This window comes from Amblyraja radiata, chromosome 40, assembly GCF_010909765.2.
Source record: "Amblyraja radiata isolate CabotCenter1 chromosome 40, sAmbRad1.1.pri, whole genome shotgun sequence".
Taxonomy (NCBI): Eukaryota; Metazoa; Chordata; class Chondrichthyes; order Rajiformes; family Rajidae; genus Amblyraja; species Amblyraja radiata.
The window spans coordinates 16669498-16691843 of NC_045995.1; the positions used below are offsets into that span (position 1 = coordinate 16669498).

The 22346-nt window shown below is 44.1% G+C and overlaps 1 protein-coding gene across 1 annotated transcript; it reads right to left on the bottom strand.

The window, feature by feature from the left end:
- Positions 1–5260: 5260 nt before the first annotated feature.
- Positions 5261–6505, bottom strand: LOC116967598 (protein FAM187B-like). The gene has a single exon (XM_033014215.1). The coding sequence runs from the start codon at positions 6503–6505 to the stop codon at positions 5261–5263; it is 1245 nt and encodes a 414-aa protein (XP_032870106.1).
- Positions 6506–22346: the final 15841 nt, after the last annotated feature.

Below are 22346 nucleotides of genomic sequence, written 5' to 3' on the forward strand. Positions count from 1 at the left end.
TTCTTCATAAGACAGTCCTGACATCCCAGGAATCAGTCTGGTGAACCTTCTCTGCACTCCCTCTATGGCAATAATGTCCTTCCTCAGATTTGGAGACCAAAACTGTACGCAATACTCCAGGTGTGGTCTCACCAAGACCCTGTACAACTGCAGTAGAACCTCCCTGCTCCTATACTCAAATCCTTTTGCTATGAAAGCTAACATACCATTCGCTTTCTTCACTGCCTGCTGCACCTGCATGCCCACTTTCAATGACTGGTGTACCATGACACCCAGGTCTCGCTGCATCTCCCCTTTTCCTAGTCGGCCACCATTTAGATAATATTCTTGTCTGCTCCACTGGTCGGCAGCTGCTTGTTCTTGATCTTGGCTTTAGCCATATTGTAATCTCCTGAATCAAAGTACTTGGGATCTTTCTGTAGTCGCTTCCTCAGAAATTCTGATCCACCGGGTTTCTGTCCCAACTTTGGATATTTTAACTTCAACTTGGCTTCCTCGGCCTTTTCAGGACTGATTACTGTGTCCTCCATTTCCTGCCGCTCTCGAGCCGCCGCGTCCCCCCCGCCTGCTCACCGCTGCGTGTTGCTCCGCCAAAACAATATAGATGCGGTGGGCCGAGCATCGAAACTGTGTCTAGAATTTAACTTTCGTGACCCATGTCTCGGAAATACATTACATTTTGCACAGATTTAGATAAAATATAATTGAGAAAAAAGTCATAACTCGTCAGTGCCAAAAGTTGCACATTATTTAATTAAATTAATTCGAAAATGAAATCAAAAAATTGTCATCTAGTGTCCAATGCCCATATTACACCATGGGGAGCCTAATTCCATGCTGCATTCCCTTTAAACCATATATTCTTATACTGTGTGTGTGTGTGTGTGTGTGTGCGCGCGTGCGTGCCTGTCTGTCTGTCTGTGTCTGTGTGTGTGCGCGTGTGTGTGTGTCTGTCTGTGTGAGTGTTTTTGTGTGTGAGTGTGTGTTTTTGTGTGCGAGAGTGTGTCTGTGTGTGTGTGTGTGTGGTCGAAGTGACAGCTGGCAGCCCAAGAATCCATTTGGCCCACAATGTCCCTACTAGCCCTCTGGAAACCAGTCCCTTGGCCCGCAACACCATTCTAGCGCGCCAGCAAGCCCCCCCCCCCCCCCCCCCACTGGCCAGCAATATTGGAATTGGTGGAGAGGTGGAATATTGCGTTGGGGGACCAGCCTTGCCGTGTGAAGCTGGGATCCAACGGGTCCCACATAGTAACTTTATAGGCAAATCAATTGAAAAACAAAATTATCAGCAAGGTTAGCAATACCTATATTCCTTGGAAACCTTGTTATTGTTTTGATGTAATTAGGAGGCAGCCATGATCCCAGGGTCCTCGCTGCCTAGTGTCCATAAAACAAAGCGCGGGATTGGTCAATTTGCGTCCGAACTCAAAGTCAAATGTGCATTGATTGGACAATTACTACATGGAAAAAATTAAGGTTTTTCTCATATTTTTTAAAAACCTGCATGTTTTGGTCTTGACGAGTTTCAGGTATGATTTACATAATATTTATACACAATATGTTAAAAATTCAGGTAGATCCGTGAGTTGGGTCACGAACTTGAACGAAAAAGCTCCTCCGCCCACAGCCTAACATCCTCCAACATTTTTGCCACCTCCAAAGGGATCCCACTGCTGGCCGTATCTTCCCATCTTCACCCCTTTCTGCTTTCCACTTAGGAAACCTGAATGGAAATCTCCGGAGACTTTGCGCCCCACCCAAGGTTTCCGTGCGGTTCCCGGAGGTTTTTGTCAGTCTCCCTAATGGTCGAAAGTGCTTTTCTGGTTCTTCTATGTTCCGCCGATTATTTCAAAAAATTCAAAACCGGCCGCGATTAAAAATAGGTTGCCGTTTAAAAAATCGGTAACAGGTTGCAGGTAGTGGAAGGCTACCTGCAACCTCCGGGAACCACCTTCAACTAGCATCGCAACCCACTTCGACTAAAAAATTACTGATTTTTAAAACGGCAACCTATTTTTAGTTGCGGCCGATTTTGAATTTTATGAAATAATCGCCGGAACATAGAAGAAGCGGAAACCACTTTCAACCATTAGGGAGACTGACAAAAACCTCCGAGGACCTCAGGTAACTGCACGGAAACCTTGGGTGGGGCGCAAAGTCTCCAGGGGTTTCCGTTCAGGTTTCCTAAGTGGGACAGGGGCACAGGCACTTTCCTCTGCAACTGCAGGAGATGCAAGACCTGTCCGTTTACCTTTCCCCCTCGACTCCATCGAAATGACCCAAACAGTCTTTCCAGGTGAGGCAGAGGTTCACTTGCACCACCTCCAACCTCATCTACTGCATCCACTGTTCTAGGTGTCAACTTCTCTACATTGGCGAGACCAAGCACAGACTCGGCAATCATTCGCTGAACATCTCGGCTCAGTCCGTCTCAACCAAGCTGATCTCACGGTAGCCCAGCACTTCAACTCCTCCTCCCATTCCGAATCTGACCTTTCTGTCCTGGGCCTTCTCCATTGTCAGAGAGAGGCCCAGCACTAATTTGAGGAACAGCACCTCATAAAGTGCATTCAGAAAAAGCTGGTTAGAAATTTTTGCAAAGTAATTAAAAATTAATAACTGAAATATCACATTTACATAAGCATCACAAATATCAAATTTATATGTATTTACATTTACCCTTTGCTATGACACTCAAAATTGCTTGGGATCATCCTGTTTCTCTTGATTATCCTTGAGATGTTTCTACAACTTGATTGGAGTCCACCAGTGGTAAATTAAATTGATTGGACATGGTTTGGAAAGGCACACATCTGTCTGTATAAGGTCCCCCCAGTTGATAGTGCATGTCAGAGCAAAAACCAAGCCATGAAGACAAAGAAATTGTCTGTAGATCTCCGAGACAGGATTGTGTCGAGACACAGATCTGGGGAAGGGTATAAAACAATTTCTGCAGCATTGCAGGTCCTGAAGAGCACAGTGGCCTCCGTCATTCTTAAATGTAAGAACTTTGGAATCACCAGGACTCCTCATAGAGCTGGCCGCCCGGACAAACCGAGCAATCGGGGGAGAAGGGCCTTGGTCTGGGAGGTGACCAAGAACCTGATGGAGCTCTGACAGAGCACCAGAGTTCCTCTGTGGCAATGATAGAACCTTCCAGAAGGACAACTATATCTGCAGCACTCCACCAATCAGGCCTTTATGGTAGAGTGGCCAGACGGAAGCCACTCCTCAGTAAAAGGCACATGACAGCCCGCTTGGAGTTTGCCAAAGGCATGAGAAACAAGATTCTCTGGTCTGATGAAACCAAGATTGAACACTTTAGCTTGAATGCCAAGCATCACGTCTGGAGGAAACCAGGCACCGCTCATCACCTGGCCAATACCATACCCACAGTGAAGCATGGTGGTGGCAGCATCATGCTGTGGGGATGTTTTTCAGCGGCAGGAGACTAATCAGGATCCAGGGAAAGTGGAACAGAGCAAAGTACAGCGAGGTCCTTGATGAAACCCTGCTCCAGAGCATTCTGGACCTCAGACTGGAGCGGAGGTTCACCTTCCAACAGCACATAGCCAAGACAACGTAGGAGTGGCCATGACAAGACTGTGAATGTCCTTGAGTGGCCCAGCCAGAACCCGTACTTGAACCCGATCGAACATCTCTGGAGGGACCTGAAAATAGCTGTGCATCGACGCTCTCCATTCAATCTGACAGGTCTGAATACTTATGTAAATGTAATATTTCAGTTATTTCTTTTTAATTACTTTGCAAACATTTCTAAATACCTGTGTAGATGGATGTAAAAAAAAAAAAATGACTAGGGCTGTAACGTAACAAAATGTGGAAAAAGTGAAGGGGTCTGAATATTTTCTGAATGCACCATATTTCACTTGGGTAGTTTACACCCCAGCAGTATGAACATTGACTTTTCTAACTTCAGATAGCCCTTGCTCTCTCTCTCTCTTCATTTCACCCCTCACCCCACACACCTTCTCAGTTCTACCACTAGTTCCACTCTCTTCTTTGTCCTACCCACAGCCTCAGAATTAAAGGACGTTCTTTTAGGAAGGAGATGAGGATCATCTGGACAGAGCTACCAGCCTTGGAGGGCATCTACCACACGCGGTGCCTCAGGAAGGCCCGCAGCATCCATAAGGACTCATCACACCCCTGCCACGGTCTGTTTCAACTACTTCCCTCCGGCAGACGTTACAAGGCCTTCTACGCCCGAACCTCCAGACACAGGAACAGTTTTATCCCAAGAGCTATAGCGGCTCTGAACCGGCCCTAATGAATGCCCCCCCCACCCACCCCCTTTGGACAGTCTCCCTCAGATGGTCACGTCAATCAATTCAGCTTGTTTATTTATGTATTGTATTTATTTACCTTTCTTGTACATCAGTGGAGCTGCATACTAAATCTCGTTGCACTGACGTGCAATGACAATAAAATATATATTATTATATTATTATTAGGAGAAATATCTTTAGCCAGAGGGTGGTGAATCTGTGGAATTCTTTGCCACAGAGGGTTGTGGATACCAAGTCAGTGGATATTTTTAAGGCAGAGATAGATCGATTCTTGATTAGTGTGGGTATCAGGGGTTATGGGGAGAAGGCAGGAGAATGGGGTTAGGAGGGAGAGATAGATCGGCCATGATTGAATGGTGGATTAGACTTGATGGGCCGAATGGCCTAATTCTGCTTCAAGTACTTATGACCTTATGACCTATCCGCTCCCCTGACATCAGAAAGTTCTCGACCCCTCTCCAAAGATGCTGCATTTTGTGTCTACCTTCGATCTTACCAGCCACTGCAGTTCTTTCAGTTCCCTAGGGTGCCATTCTTCCAATGCATGTCCCAGTCTCGCTGGACGTGGTGGCATTGCTCCCATTGTGCTCCAATGCAGCATGGTCACTGGCACAGCAGCAATGCAGTCGGCACTCTATCGTGCAGCAGATTGTTTTCCCTAAAGCAGCCCACGTGCACCAATGTTATTCACACTGCAGCTCCACTGGAGCCAACGCAGCCCAGTTGCACATTTGCCCCTGCTGCTGCAGCCCAGCTGTGTCATCCATGGCCTGGGGCATGAGAGGCCAAGTCCTTGGGATATGGATATGTAATTATTAATGGTAAAAGATTCCGGGGAGAGGGCAGAAGAATTTGAATCAGCCGCGATAGAATGGCGGAATTGGGCCTAATTCTGCCCCTATGTCTGGTGGTCTTTATGTGGTCTTGAGGAGGCAGTTGAAGTTGAAGATCTAGGCGTGTAGTATTTCAACCATGGCACTGATTACAAAGACCATGGCGATCGTGCCGACGATGATTGTTACGCCTTTCAGCAGTCGCCGGTTGACGGGGCGGTGTACCACTGGCTTCTCGGGCGTCTCGAGGTGGAAGGAGGCAACCCTACGCCCATGCACCCAGCAGCGGTATGTGCCGCGGTCGGAGGGCATCACACTTTTGATTTCATAGATGCCGCCCATGGCGTCGACCAGCCGGTGTCTCCCATCACTGTTGCCACCTTGGGTGATAAAGGTGGAGTCGCGCTGCCATAGAACGGGCGTGTACACCGTCGCCCCCGGGCATGTCATCCGGGCATTGTCACGGATGCCGTGGTACATCGACTGCAGAAGAGTTGTACGTGGCTCCATCCAGTCGAACACAGGCTCCCGACCACACCACCACCGCCACCATTCGCCAATCTCCAGCAACAGATGATTGGCTGCGATCTCCAATGATTGTTCCTCCTTCTTGCACGGCTGGCGGCACCATTGGTAGTGGAGCTCAGCGCCGCGCCGGGGCAAGGACTGCCCAATGAGTAGCTCCATTAGGCCGCAGGGCAAGGTGATGCCATTCACCTCCAGTGCCTCATCCTCGTCCTCGTCCTCGTCGATGTCGCTAAGTTTGGCGTAGCAGAAGCCCATCACCTTCTGCTCCCCTATTACGTTACACCGGTTACATTCCTGCCATGGTCCCCAGCGGGTGTAGAGCTTGACCATGTGCTGGGAAGAGCCCAAGTTGACCCTCAGGCTCTGGTTTGACAGGATGCTCTTCCCCAGCCCTTGGTGGGACACGTAAACCAGAGACGAGTCCTGCACATCCACCTGGTAGGCAGCTAGGGTGGAATTAGCCGACTTACACAGGTACAGGCCCGTGTCTGTGGTCTTCGCCGTGTCCATGATCAAGGAGCCTCGATGTAGATTGGCTCGGCTTCCCAGATCGCCCATCGACCCTTGGTACACCGTTAAGTGCCCGGATCTGATGAAGGTGCTGGGTTGGGCTTGAGGCTGGCTGAGGTCCTGGTACTGCCAGTGCACGGAGCATTCTGGTACTTCTGTGGCACTTGGGCAACGCAGGCTGAGCGGATTGTTCGATAGGAAGGCCAGGGAGCAGGGGGCTTTGCCCGAGCAGTTAGCCCAGTCGTCCTGGTTTAGGAAGTTGGGCAAGCCGCCTATTAGAAACAGCATGCCCAGAATGAAAAGCAATACATTTTCATTCCACATCTTCACTGATGGTTCGTCCAGGTGACTGTGGGCTGGAGCAGGGACTGTAACTGTCACATCAACTATCCCCTGACCTCATCAATGGGCCCCTTGTGACCCCCGTGACCTCATCAAGTGACCTCATCAATTCCCATGAGTTTAGTTTAGAGTTTAGAGATAGAGCATGGAAACAGGCCCTGTGACCGGCCCAATCAACATCGACCATCAATCACCGTCACACTAGTTAGCCCACTTTCTCATCCTCTCCCTACACATTAAGGGCAATTTATTTTACAGAGGCCAATTAACCTACAAACCCACGCCTTCTTTGGGATGTGGGATATGTCTGGAGCAACTAGAGGAAACCCCTGTAGTCACAGGGAGAGCGTGCAAACTCCACACAGACAGCAACCGACGTTAAGGTCGAACCCAAATCTCTAGCTCTGTGAGGCAGCAGCTCTACCTGCTGCACCACTGTGCTGCCTTATTTCTTCATTGACTCTTTGTTCTCATGTCCTGAGCTACTTTTGTCTGATGATTAGCAGAGGCCCAGAATTGAGATGTTTATATTTAGTTTTGTTGTTTATTCCATTTTTCTGCATGTTCATCTAATTTTCCTGTGGACAGTATCTACAGAAGTTTCAACAGTACACAGGACTCGTGGGACTGAGCTCTAGGGGGAGGTTGAGAGAGCTAGGACTTTATTCCCTGGAGAGTAGGATTATGAGGGGTGATCTTACAGAGGTGTCCCAAATCATGAGAGGAATAGATCGGGTAAAGGTAGTCTTTTGCCCAGTGTAAGGGAATCGAGAATCAGTAGACATAGGGTTAAGGTGAGGAGGACCTGAGGGATGACTTTTTTACATAAAGGGTGGTGGGTGTATGGAACAAAGTGCCAGAGGAGGTAGTTGAGGCAGGCACTATCTCAATGAGGCATTTAGACAGGTACATGGATAGGTAAGTTTAGAGGGCCAAAAGCAGGCATGTGGGACTAGTTTAGAGGCATGTTGGTCGGCGTGGGCAAGTTGGGCAGAATGGCCTGTTTCCACGCTGTATAACACGATGCAGTAAATCCCTGGATTACATAGAAATACAGAATTGTGAAGGAACAGATGCTCTCCTGCTTGTGAAACCACACAAGGTCAGTTCAATAACCCCTGGCTGGTTAACTCATCGATGCCATCAGTGTCATTGAATAGAATTCAACACTATAAGGAGGAATGAGCAACACACCAAGTACTGGAGGAACTCAATGGGTCAGGCAGCATCTGAGGTGGGAATAGACTGGTCGAGAAACTTATACAGTCAAAGAAGTACATTTTAAAACATTCTATGTAATATAAAAATCCACCTGTACACTGTCAAAATCTACATGCAAGTACAATCATACGATACAATATGATAATGATACGATAGAATATATATCCCAAATTGATCTGCCAACAGTCATAAAACACAATATACATGAAACATGAAATAATAGTGACGAGTGGAAAGGATTGGGGATGTGTGAAGATTGGGGACGTGGGGGATGGAGAGGGGAGTCAGTCTACCCCACTACAGAAGGGGGAGGAGTTGTACAGTTTGATAGCCACAGGGAAGAAGGATCTCCTGTGGATCTTACACTATTCACACAGTGACCCATCTATGACAGTCAGCAAGGGTTACAGAAAATATCCCCATCTCTAGACTTCTTGCCTATAACTTCACTCCCACCTCATTAACATGAGCAATTGGACCTCAGCTAATAATGTGACCAAACAAATGGAACTGTTCCCATTATACCTTAACCACAAATGTCTTTTAAAAAAAAGTAGATTGCAGCATAGTAAGTTGTGTGTAAAAAAGGGAGTTAAGTTGACACCTGTCTTGTATTGATCTGACTGCAGCGTTGATCCACACTAATGAGACTGAAAGGCTGAGGAATAGCAGTATATGAATCAGTATTTCCAACGCTTCAAGTATTGACCTGGATTTTAATGCAACCTGCTACAGTTGGCTGATCACCGAATGCAGCTAACACATACTAAACCTGGAAAGTGATAATACACTCATTATTTTACCACAACATGACAACTGAGAGTATTGTTATAAGGTTTTGCTTGGAAAAGGAAATGCATTGATTTGGCAAAACTGGCTGTGTTCTGAAGTCATTGTGAACTTGGCTCAGTGCAAAGCAGCAGAGTTATACCAGCAGATTCCTGCCACATGCTTTCTGAAGACCACAAGCATCATTTCCCCAGCATTTCTTTAATGGAAACTGCATTTTATATCAATGTTGATTCACAATTTTAGTCAAATAGCAAAGTCTACGTCAAGAATGTAAAGCATGTCTTTTTATGAGGATGTTGCCAGGACGCATGTCCCTGAGCTATAGGGGAAGGTTGAGTAGGCTGCAACTCTATTCCTTAGAGTGGAGGAGGATAAGCTGTACAAAATCATGTGAGGAATTGATCGTGTAGACGCATAGAGTTTCTGGCCCAGAGTAGGAGAATCGAGAACCAGAGGACATAGGTTTAAGGTGAGGGGAGAAAGATTTAATAGACATCTGAGGAATAACTTTTTCATACATAGAGTGGTGAGTGTATGGAACGAGCTGCTGGAGGAGGTAGTTGGGGCAGGTACTATTCCAACGTTTAAGAAATATGTGGACAGGTACATGGAGAGGACAGGTTTAGAGGGATATGGGCCAAACGCAGGCAGGTGGGACTAGTGTAGGTGGGACACGTTGGTCGGTGTGGGCATGTTGGGCCGAAGGGCCAGTTTCCACAATGTATAACGACATGACTCTGTTTTGTTCACAACTGAAATATCATGTAATGGAGTCAACATTCGTGTTTATGAAACAATGCAAATGGACAATACAGGCCAATTTTAAACATTTGCCGGAATTATATATAAAACAATCATGCTTATGATGTAAAGATTCTGGGTTAAAAATTCTTATGAAAAATGCATTATTGGACCATTAATGCAATAGAAAAAGGAGAATAAAGATCACGGTAGCTGATGTCAGCTTCATATAGAATTAAATTATATATTTTTAAATTTTGTTCATATAAGGGCGACTGAAATGTACGTGTGTAACCCAAGGTGACCCGATTCCTCAAGCATACCAGTGCATAACACTAATGCTATGTTTTCCAGCCCACAATTACATAGCAGTGCTTGGTACCTGATCTGAAGCTTCAGCCGTAAGAGGCAACGTTTATAATAGGACTCTCAATTAATCAATGCTAACAAGTGTTATTGAAGCATACAAATTAACGTATTATATTTATATTGCATGTTAATTGCACTCTTCTGAAAGATCCATCTGTGGTTCAGTGCTGAATGAGTCAAGGACATTTGTCCCACAGGTTCCCGAAGTCCCAGCATAAAACCTATCCTCCTGCACTGTTCCGTGAGTGCTGAATGTGTCATTAACAGCTGAAGGAGCAGCCTGTCTCCTTGTCATCTCCAACTCTCAATTAGCCTTACACTTCTCACGATGCACTCAGTACATATCTGACACAATGGGAAACGTAGAGCAGATCAGACAGCATTCACGAGCAGAGAAACGAGCAATGGTTCAGACTGAAAAGGGACAGAGGATCCAAACTATAGAGTAGAAACAAGGAAATGCAGATGCAGGTTTACACAAAATGGCACAAAGTGCTAGAGTAACACAGCAGGGCAGGCAGCATCTCGGGAGAACATGGATAGGTGACGTTTTGTGTTGGGACCCAATTCAGTCTGATTTTGGAGGGTGGGTATGGTGAACGAAAGCTGGAAGAGAGGAGAGGCAGGACTAAGCATTGCAGGTAATATACCCCTCTTGCCTGTGTCTACCTACTATCTGCCACAGTGTGTTCTGCATCTCCTCTCTCCCAGCTTTCTTCCCCTCCCCCCACCCCCCGCACATCCCCACAATCAGTCTGAAGAAGGGTCCCGACCCGAAAAGTCACCTATCCAGAGATTCAGCCTGACCACTGAGTTACTCCAGCACTTTGTGTTCTTTTGATCTGCAAACCACAACATTAGCTTTTGTTTCTTTTCCACAGATGCTGCCTCACCTGCTGGTATCTGCAACATTTTCTGTCTTTATTTCAGATCTTCGGCATCAGTGACAATGGCTGCCCAGTGAGTCTGGCTTTCATTGGCAGGGAATAAGCAGAAGTGAAATGAAATGGAGAAAAGTGGTGACCATGGTAGCAGGTAGACCCTGTCAGCATCTGCCTCCTGCCATGATCATCCACACCCTCCCTACAAATTTAAACTGTGATAATAGCATCTGCGAATAAAAATCATTTATTTTTTAAAATCCACTCGGACTATCCTTGATCGGACTTTGCTGGCTTCACCTTGCACTAAACGTCATTCCCTTATCATGCATCTATGTACTGCAGGTACACAAACATGCCCGAAACGTTGCCTATCTCCTTCGCTCCATAGATGCTGCTGCACCCGCTGAGTTTCTCCAGCATTTTTGTGTACCTTCGATTTTCCAGCATCTGCAGTTCCTTCTTAAACACATTTATATACTGCAAATGGCTCGACTGTACTCACATACTGTCTTTCTGCCGACTGGGTAGCACGCTACAAAAGCTTTTCACTACCTCAGCCATGATCAGCGATGATTGAATGGCAGAGCAGACTTGATGGGCCGAATGGCCTAATTATGTTCCTATCACTTATGACCTTATGACACGTAATAACAAATTGGAGGAACAGCACCTCATATTTCACTGGGGCAACTTACAACTCAGCAGTATTCATTTGATTTCTCTAATTTCAAGTAACCCTCACATTTCCTCTCTCTCCATCTCTCTTCCACCCGAGTCGTCCTACTAGTTTCACTGTCATCTCGCTTGGTTTCACTGTTTGTATCCCCTCATTATCAACCTTTCCACAGCCAACAATGGACCATTGTGGGCTCCACCTTTCCCTGATCTTCAGTGCCGGCTTTGATTTGTTCTTTTCAAACCTTTCATTCATATGTTCTTTGCACCTTTTCATACCTCTAGTTTCCCTCTCCCCGGCTCTCAGTCTGAAGAAGGGTCTCGAGCCAAAATGTAATTTATTCTCCAGAGATGCTGCCTGTCCTGCTGAGTTACTCTAGTATATTGTGTCTATCTTCTATTTGTAGAACAGTGCAGCACAGGATTAGGCCCCTCGGCCCAGAATATCCGTGCAATTATAAGCCAGTGAGCCTCACGTCCAGAAGATTTGGTTTCACAGAATTAACTATGACTTGTGTAGGAAGGAACTGCAGTTGCTGGTTTAAACCGAAGATAGACACAAAATGCTTGAGTAACTTAGTGGGTCAGGCAGCTTCTCTGGAGAGAAGGAATAGGTGACGTTTCGGGTCAGTCTGAAAAACGGTCTCGCACTGAAACATCACCCATTCCTTCGCTCCAGAGATGCTGCCTGTCCCGCTGAGTTACTCCAACATTTTGTGTCTATCTTCGTATTAACCATGCCTTGGTTGTATGGATGCAGGACTGGCTTACTGACAGATGACAGAGAGTCGTGGTGGAAGGACAATATTCAGAACAGGTCTGTGACCAGTGTAGTTTGGCAGGGATCTGTGCTGGGACCTCTGTTGTTTGCGATAGATATTGATGACTTGGATGTAAACGTAGATAAGTTGCTTAGTAAGCTTGCCGACAACACCAAGAACGCTGGGGTTGTGGACTAAGGGGAAGGTTGTCAAAGTATACAACAGGATATGGGTCAGCGGCAGAAATGGGTGGAGAAATGGCAGATAGAGTTTAATCTAAGCAAGTGTCAGGTGTTGGAATTCAGGAGATCAGAAGTAAGGGGAAAATATGGAGTTAATAGCATGACCCTAAACAGCTTTCATGTACATTGGTTCGTAAATTCTAGGAGTAGAATTAGGCCATTCGGTCCATCAAGTCTACTCCACCATTCAATCATGGCTGATCTATCTTTCTCTCTCAAACCCATTCTCCTGCCTTCTCTCCATAACCCCTGATACCTGTACTAATGAAGAATCTGTCAATCTGTGACTTTAAAATACAAAATGACAAAATTCCACAGCCATCTGCCGCAATTAATTCCACAAAGGGAGGTAGAGAGGGATCTTGGGGTCCAAGTCCATAACTCCTTGAAAGTGCCAACACAAGTATATAGAGTGGTAAAAAAGGCACATGGTATGCCTGCTTTCATGGGTTGGAGCATTGAGTACAAGAGTCAGGAAGTATGATGCAGGATTATAGGACTTTGGTTAGGCCATATTTGGATTATTGAGGACATTTCTGGTTGCCTCATTACACAAAGGATGAGGAGATTTTGCAAAGAAGTTTACCAGAATGATGCCTGGATTAGAAGGTAATAGCTAAAGGGAAAGATTGGACCAACTTGGATCATTTTCTCTGGAACTCCAGAGGTTGAGGGGAGACCTGCTAGAAGTATATACAATTATAAGTGGCATAGATAGGGTAGACAGTGAGAACCTTTTTCCTAGGATGGAAAAATCAAAACTAAAGGGCATAGCTTTAAGGTGAGAGAGATAACGTTTAAAGGAGATGTGCGGGGCAATTTTTGTTTAAGCAGAAGGTCGTAAGTACCTGGAACGTGCTGCCGAGGGTGGTGGCTGAGGTAGATATAATAGTGGCATTTAAGAGACGTTTGGTTAGGCATATGGATATGTAGGAAAAAGAGGAATATGAATTATGTACAGGCAGATAAGAATTGGTCTTGGCATCATTTTGGGCACATACATTCTGGTCTGAAGGGCCTGTTCTGGTGTTGTACTGCTTTCTGTCCTATGTTCAAATGTGATGCCAAAATAAACTAACCTCCTCTGCCAGCACGTGTCCCATGTCCCTCCAATCTCTAGGATATCCATGTTCCTATCCAAAAACCTATGAAATGCCACTGTCATATCTACTTCAACCACCACACCAACCAGAGGTGGCATGGATGCAGATACGATCATGGCATTTAAGAGACTTTTGGATAGGATAAAGGCAGTGCATACAAACCACCCACCGCTCTCTCCGTAAAAAAAACACTTGCTCTACAGATCTCCTTTAAACCTTTGCCCTCTCGCCTTAAAGCTATGCCCTCTAACTGGTCTGCAGCTGGGTTGAATGCTTGGGCAAAGTCCATGCATGTCAGTAAAGGGCCTGTCCCACTTGGCGATTATTTTCGGCAACTGCCGGCATCATTGACTGACGTATCAGATCAGCGAACAATTTGCGGCGTGATGCGGTGGCGATGCGGCACGATGACGTATGACGCGCGATGTTTTTTTCAAGTTTTCAACATTTTATTTGTCGCCTCTGGATTTTGAAATGTTCAAAATCTTTTGGCGACACTGATATGACGCCGGCAGTCGCCGAAAAAAATCGCCTAGTGGGACAGGCCCTTAAAGCTTCCCACATCATCAAACCATCAAAAGTATTGGTATTCTATTATTGTTTAATCACGCGGTGAGAGCTGCAGCAATTTTGTTAAATCTGGCATTAATTGCAATTAATATATTACTTGTTTGACAACCTGTAATTTATGTAAGTGCCTACTTATTGGCAAGTTAACTGGTTCCTCGTCCAGGATATGTTCAATTATTTATTTCAGCACCACATGGATTGAGAGGTACATTTGCCTGATGGTTCAGTCCTGAGTTGTGTAATGGGGAAATGATGATTGCAGTTTAGCATGGCAGAGACAGACTGGTACCTATTGTTCAGGTATCATGGCCTATATTTCAAAAATGTAGTTTAGTTTAGATATTCAGCATAGAAGTAGGCCTTTTGGCCCACAAAGTCAACGTTGACTTTCAATCATTCGTTCCCACTAGATCTATGTTATCTCAGTCCTGACACATAAGGCAGCAATCTTATAGAGGCCAATTAACCTACAAAACTTGCACGTCTTTGGGATATGGGAGGAAACCAGAGCACCTGGAGGAAATCCATGCAGTTATTGGGAGAATGTGCAAACTCCACACAGACAGCACCCGAGGTCAGGATCGAAACCCGGTCTCTGGCACTGAGGCACCATCTCTCCCGAGTATTCTACAAATTAAAACCAAAAAACGAATAGCAATTTCATTTTGACAATGGATGAATAAAAAGCGAGTTCAGTATTACATAGAAACATAGAAAATAGGTACAGGAGTAGAGGCCATTCGGCCCTTCGAGCCTGCACCGCCATTCAATATGACCATGGCTGATCATCCAACTCAGTATCCTGTACCTGCCTTCTCTCCATACCCTCTGATCCCTTTAGCCACAAGGGCCACATCTAACGCCCTCTTAAATATAGCCAATGAACTGGCCTCAACTACATTCTGTGGCAGAGAATTCCACAGATTCACCACTCTCTGTGTGAAAAATGTTTTCCTCATCTTGGTCCTAAAAGATTTCCCCCTTATCCTTAAACTGTGACCCCTTGTTCTGGACTTCCCCAACATCGGGAATAATCTTCCTGCATCTAGCCTGTCCAACCCCTTAAGAATTTTGTAAGTTTCTATAAGATCCCCCCTCAATCTTCTAAATTCTAGCGAGTACAAACCGAGTCTATCCAGTCTTTCTTCATATGAAAGTCCTGACATCCCAGGAATCAGTCTGGTGAACCTTCTCTGTACTCCCTCTATGGCAAGAATGTATTTTCTCAGATTAGGAGACCAAAACTGTACGCAATACTCCAGGTGTGGTCTCACCAAGGCCCTGTACAACTGCAGTAGAACCTCCCTGCGCCTATACTCAACTGCGCATGCCCAGGCATGGGTCATTCGGGAAACAAACGTATGTGCCAGCTGAGCACCTGTGTATGTACGGACCTGCATATTCATTTCAATGAGATTTATAACTAAATGTATCCGTCAAATATGTCAGCAGCAGAGTACTGCAAGCTGCACAAATCCACAATTGTATCTATTTAAATTATTAACTCAATACAGCACCAGCCTTGAAAATGCAAGAATGCCTGGAACAAAACCTGTCAATTATCAAATCCCTGGCATTAGCCTGAGTCACAGCCATTCAAATTCAATATTGATTTACACAAATTATAAATTGTGTGGTCAACCAATTTAAGACTGTCCTTACATTCCTATCTAAACAATCTTCCTGGATTGAGGGAAACAAGGAGAATGTGCTGTGTGGGGGTAGGTTGGAAATAACCTGTGCGGTTTGTTCCAGTCTGTCAGGGCTCACAGTTGGGAGCCGGGTCCGGGTGACCGGGCGGTGATAATTATGAGAATTTGCAGCCATTTGAACCACAGCCAAACTAGAGACGTCACTGAGGAGTGGGCTGCAGCTCCTCAGCTGAAGGGGCCTGTTCTCGCTCTCTTTGAAGGAGGCACCGTCCGCCCCAGCGAGTGGACAAACGCGGAGCCAACCCATAATATAAGTGGGAGCATTTTCTCAGTCAGACTTTGTGGACAGTTGGGGAGAGGGATCTGGGAGAGAGAGAGCTGGCGATGCCGCACAGACGCAACAGTTTAATAACGACCCATTAAAACTGCCTTTCGGCCACTCGGCAACCTGGGTTGATCTGATCTGACAGCCCTCTCACTAGCTCGCTGTGTGCCCGATCCTAACGCAGAACCTCCACAAAACCTTTGGGCTTCGGGTCGCACCTGCACAAAGAGCCTCTACTAACAAGGGCTGGCAAACTGTGCTGGCCAACGTGCACTGGGCGAGATGGCTGGGGGAAACACACTGCAACCACCGCAAACTTGGAACAGCACAGACCCTCCACTCAATCTAACCTATACTAAAGGGCAGGCATTTCACAGTTAAATGTGGTATATCGGATTGGCGACTCCTTCACAGGGCCAACCCTGTACTCAGTTTTCCTCGGAGATGAATCTTTGCCTTAACGGTACATTCACACCGCCTGTAGGTAAAGCATCAGCCCACATCACACTGATACAGTCGCTGCCTGCCTCAGATTAAATATATTTTTACACATAAATCATGAATATAGATAAGATGTTTCAAACACAAGTAATATTTTCTTATTCCAGTTGCAAACACATTAAGGGTTAAATGAAAATAATAAATTCTTTACATTTTTGAATATCTCCTAATTGAAGATTAATGAACTGAGCTAGAACTAGGACTGTGTAAGTTGTGTGCGAACAGCAGAACAAGAAAGGAAGCTATTGAGCTGACAGAGTTCTAGATTAAATCCTTGGTAGAATATTTAACAATTTATTCAGTTTATAGAATGCTGCGTTCGCTTTAAAAAAAATCCTGAATGACCTTCGACAAATCCCATGATTCCTTGCATTTATCGAGATACCGAACTCGCTTATTGTAAAAACATGGCTGTTATTCAATTTCATTGTTGTTGATGGGCAAATTCTGTTCTGAAATCCAGTTTCTGTAGCACAATGTACAAATGCATTGAAGATATGATTCACCAGAACAGCAAGATTGCACAGCAGAGGTTGTTGTGGCATCAAACAAAGTCTGCTGGACAAAGAGGTTTACCTTTCACAGCGTTGGGTTACAAGGGCTCAGTACAAAAAGCTTAGAAATGTATTGAATGGCACAGGATTCATGTGCAAGCATTGGCCTTGAGATGGTTTGGCCAATCCTGTAGAAGTAGTCTTTTATGGCCTGGTTCAAAGATGCTTAAAGACAACTTGCCATAACACATTCTCGTCCATGCAATCCAGCAGTCAGAACAGGCTACAGATTAGTGCCCTTTAAATTAAGACCTTGAAGCAGATCTACTTTAGAATCTTCTGACTACCCAAACCACATCTCCATCAGGACCCTGAACACACATCTCCCCCTGCTCAAGAGTTTGGACGTCATGCTACAATTGTGTAGAACGTTGGTTAGGGTGCACTTGGAGTTTTGTACGTAGTATTGGTCGCCACACTACAGGAAAGATGTGATTGCACAAGAGAGGGTACAGAAGAGAATCACAAGGATGCTGCCTGGATTAATGAGTTATGAAGAGAGATTGGGTAGACTTGCTCCAGTGAAGGCTAAATTGTAGTGTGCTAAAAGTATGTAAAATTATGAGAGGCATAGATAGGGTAATCAACAAGAGGCTTTTTAGTTTAGTTTATTGTCCTGTGTACTGAGGTACAGTGAAAAGCTTTTTGCTGCATGCCAACCCAGTCAGCAGAAAGTCAATACATGATTACAGTCAATCCATTTACAATGTACAGATACATGATAAGGGAATAATGTTTAATGCAAGGTAAAGCCAGCAAGGTAAAGTCCAGGCAAGGATTTTCCCAGGTTAGGGATGTCTAAAATTAGGTTTACAGTGAGAAGGAGGGGGTTTAAGAGGATTTGAGGGCTAACTTTTATCACACGTTGCAAAGTTAGTATTTACAATGAGCTGCCAGGAGATTCTGGAAGCAGGAACTGTAAGCATTTAAGGTGCATTTGGGCAGGTTTTAAATGAACAAAGCATAGCGGGATTTGGAATTAATGTAAGGAATTGGGAATATTACAGATAGCCATGATGGTTGGTCAAAGGGCCTGTTTCTATGCTGTGCAACTCTGCAACTCAAACCTCGGCCACGAGCAAATAATTATGATACCGATCCGCTGATGTGAATTACTCCTTGACTCCGACCCTGATTTCCATTAACAGAAACCTCCTATTGCACAAAATACTGGAGTAATTCAGTGGGACAGGCAGCATCTCTGGAGAGAAACATCAAGACCCGAAACATCACCCATTCCTTCTCTCCAGAGAGGCTGCCTGTCCCACTGAGTTACTCCAGTATTTTGTGCAATGGGAGGTTTCTGTGAATGGAAATCAGGGTCTGAGTCAAGGAGCAATTCACGTCAGCGGATCAGTATCATAATTATTTGCTCGTGGCTGAGGTTTGAGTTGCAGAATTTATTTCAGCATTTTGTGTCTACCTTCGACTTTATCTACAGTTCTTTCCTACACCTCCCATTGCATCTTCCAACCCCACTTCCAATCCCCCCTTCCCCCAGCCTTCATTCACAATGACCCTGCCCCAACAACATCATAACATATGAATCTAGGTGCAGGAATAGCCATGTAGCTTGTGAAGCCTACCTACCCACCATTCAGTATGATCATGACTGATCTGCCCCAGGTCTCATCTCCTCTTTTGTGCCAATCTCCCATTGCTCTCAATGTCCTGATCTTTCTCATATGTATTTACTCCCTCATTAAATTTTACCAATGATCTGGTCTCCACAACCGTCTGAGGTAGTCAATTCCAGAGTTTTATCACTGATTGTGAGAAATTTTTACATGCACCAGTATTAAATGCCTACTTCCTAATCTTTAGATAGAGCCTCAAGTGCAGCTGCAATTAACAAGATTCAAATATTGCCGTAAAAATATTGTGTCTTTCTGCACCCCCTTGTTTACTTTACCTTTCAAGGCACTGGAGAATTTATAAACCAGAGACATGGAGTGGCACAATGGCAGAGTTGCTGCCTTACAACGCCAGAGACCCAGGTTCGATCCTGACTATGGGTACTGTCTGTATAGAGACAAGTCCGTTCGCTCCGAGACCGCGTGGGTTTCCTCCCACCCACCAAAGTCCTACAGGTTAATTGGGTTCGGTAAAAATTGGAAACTATATCTAGTGTGCAGGATACTGTTCGTGTTCAGATATCGCTGGTCGGCGCGGATTCGGCGGGCCAAAGGGCCTCTTTGCACGCAGCATCTCCAAACTAAAACTAAACTAAACATGATGCCTTTTATGATTTCAAGATGTCCCCCAAGTGCTTTACCGCCAATGGGAAATTAAAAAAGTCTAATCACTGTTTTAATTTTACAAAAGCAAAGCCTCACAATTTATACAGCTTGGAAGGCAAAAATTTATGGTGAAAACCTTTCTCCATCAAGATTATTGATGAAAAAATTGGGGACAAGCTTTGAATAATTATCTGATCATTAATTTAAAAATGGACAGGAAAGTATTATTTGCAACTGAAGCTCAAACTTCCAATCTATATATATTGATATATATATATATATATATATATATATATTAACAGTCAAACTGTTAAGCATTATTGCAACGCAAGATTAATTATTAGCCCAATCTTTTCTCTAATAGCCTGTAAGATGTTGCCCAAAGACTAGATGAAAGAGGCTCCACATGTAAATACATCGCTTACTGCACAGGACTCCATGTGCTAACAGTTGCTTAATAAATTTAAGTCACATTGAGACGTATTTCATGAATATTTCTGTAAACATTAAAACATTATGTAAAGCCTGAACAAGTGCAACAGAATGTTATTAATTATTGATGGGTTTCCAACTATAATTCATTGTCTTCTAAATTAAATTAGATTAAATTAAATTCCACTTGCATTCATCTCAGGTCTCACTTATTCTCAACATTATGTTTAAGTAATGAAGATCGCTGCTTGTTAAACTACTTATTATTAGCAAAGATAGACACAAAATACTGGAGTAACTCAGGAGGACAGGCAGCATCTCTGGATAGAAGGAATGAGAGACCCTTCGAAGGGTCTTGACCCAAAACATCACCCATTCCTTCTCTCCAGAGATGCTGCCTGTCCCGTTGAGTTACTCCAGCATTTTGTGTCTATCTTCGGTGTAAACCAGCATCTGCAGTTCCTTCCTACTTAATATCAGCTCTGTTTCCAAGAGATGAGAATTGTCTGGCATACTGCATGATATAAACACCTGAAGAAACCTAATCACCTACAAATGTTTTTGATAGCTTTTAAAATGAACATGATTACCAATGTGTGAATATTACTCAATATTTCTCATCTGTCTTAAAACCACAAATTTCCTAATGTCTTCTTTATTTTTCCCACCGGGAAACAATTAATACGTACATTTTAAGTTAAAAAAAACAAGTCAATTTATATGAGGTGATTATGTAATGAAAGTGTGATTTCACAGATGACTTGGAAAAAAAATTGTGAGACTTTGTTTAGAAAAATACAAGAAGTTATTTAACTATGAAAATAAATATCTTAGTGACTGACAGCAATTCCATTTCCAGTGTTGAAATAAAACTTGTAATATTTTACCTCTCCTCGGGTTACTGAAACCTCCACCTCTCCTTCCACTTACATTCCTTCCTTAGCTTCACTATTCACTTTCCTCACCTCACACCTTGTTGTCTTTTCATCTCTGGCTTTTTCCAATCACTCCACTCGCCAGTAGCCACCTTTCACTTACAAGGCTTTGTCCCACCTCCTCCTCTCTTCTAGCTTTCTCCCCCCCCCCCCCCCCGCTACAATCACTGATGAAGGTCCCTAACCCGAAGCATCACCTTTCCATTTTCTCCAGAGATGTCGCAAGATCCACTGAGTTACTCCAGTACTTTGTGTCTTTTTTTTTGTAAACCGGCAACTGCAGTTTCTTATTTCTCCTTTCTAATTAACCTCAACAGTTTCTCATCTCATCTCTGGTTTTGCAGGTTAAAATCTTTGCTTCAGTCTTCATATTTTTCCAGTTGCTGTTCTTCATTGCACCAAGGCCAATTGGACTGTCTGACTTTCTCAGTATTTCTTTGTTATCTATGATCTTTTCATTCCACTGCTCAATTCACCGTACTCTTTTGACCTTGTCTTGTGCTGTTGTTCAGTGCCGCCCTTACTTAATGTCTCCAGAATTTCACTGCACTCTCTCCTTCAGTTTCAATTCCCCAAAGTATTCTCACTCAAACCTTTCACTTGATAAGATTTTCAACCTCATTAAAATTCTCTTATTCTAGTTCCTGTTTGCAATTTTCTCACTGCGTTTTCCAGCATCCATAAGGTACTACTCCTTGTTCTTTCCACACAAACCAACCTCCCTTCCATTGACTCAATTCATACTCCACGCTGCCTTGGCAAGGCCAGCAACATAATCAAGGACGAGTCGCACCCTGGCCACTCCCTCTTCTCCCCTCTCGCATCAGGCAAAAGGTATAAAACGCACAACTTCAGATTCAGGGACAGTGTCTTCCCAGCTGTTCTCAGGTGACTGAATCATCCTACCCTATCCAGTGAGCAGTGCTGAACTACTATCCACCTCATTGATGACTCTCTGACTAACCTTGATCGGACTTTGTTGGCTTTACGTTGCAGGAAATATTATTCCCTTATCATGTATTTATACACCGTAAATGGCTCGATTGTAATCATGTATTGTATTTCCGCTGACTTGTTAGCATGCATAAAGCTTTTCACTGTACCTCGGTACACATGACAATAAACTAAACTGTTCAAATATTTTAGCTGTTTTGATTTGTGTTTTCCAGTATTTCCTTTAATGAATCATAGAATCAGGCTATTTGCCTGATCCGGTGGGAAAGTTGGTTTCATTTCATTCCTGTATTAAATTTTGCTTGATTTATAAATTATAATCCTACATAGCTATAAAAACAAAAGAGAGAATAGTGCTTTCTGAAATTGGAAACAAATACAAGGATTATGGAAATATGGAATCAATCCACATATCAATTAGTTTCTAGTTGAGTTGGGTGTTTTGTAGATTAAAAAGTGCAGGCATATTTATCATTTCTTGCTGTTGGTGTCCATGGCAGATTGTCATTCTATAAACTGCTTAACCTGTATAAATGGTCAGTCTGAAGAAGGGTCTCGACCCGAAACGTCACCCATTTGTTCTCTCCAGAGATGCTGTCTGTCCCGCTGAGTTACTCCAGCATTTTGTGTCCATCTATGTTCATGAATAGCTCTTTCCAACAACCACCAGGCTCTTTTTGTGTCTGTCTAAAGGCTTGTTCAGCTTATTAATTAATTTATTTTATTTAAAATCTTTTGAGTCTTTTTGTACCACGTGTACTCTTTTTGTACTATAAAAAAATGGCCAAAATTTGAAAATCTAGCCTTTATTTTGTTTTACCATCATAACATAGATGTTGGTTATGGAAAAAGATAGGACCAGTCCTCAAATG

Coding starts and splice junctions, on each gene's coding strand:
- LOC116967598 (XM_033014215.1), bottom strand. CDS start 6,505: ATGTGGAATGAAAATGTATTGCTTTTCATTCTGGGCATGCTGTTTCTA.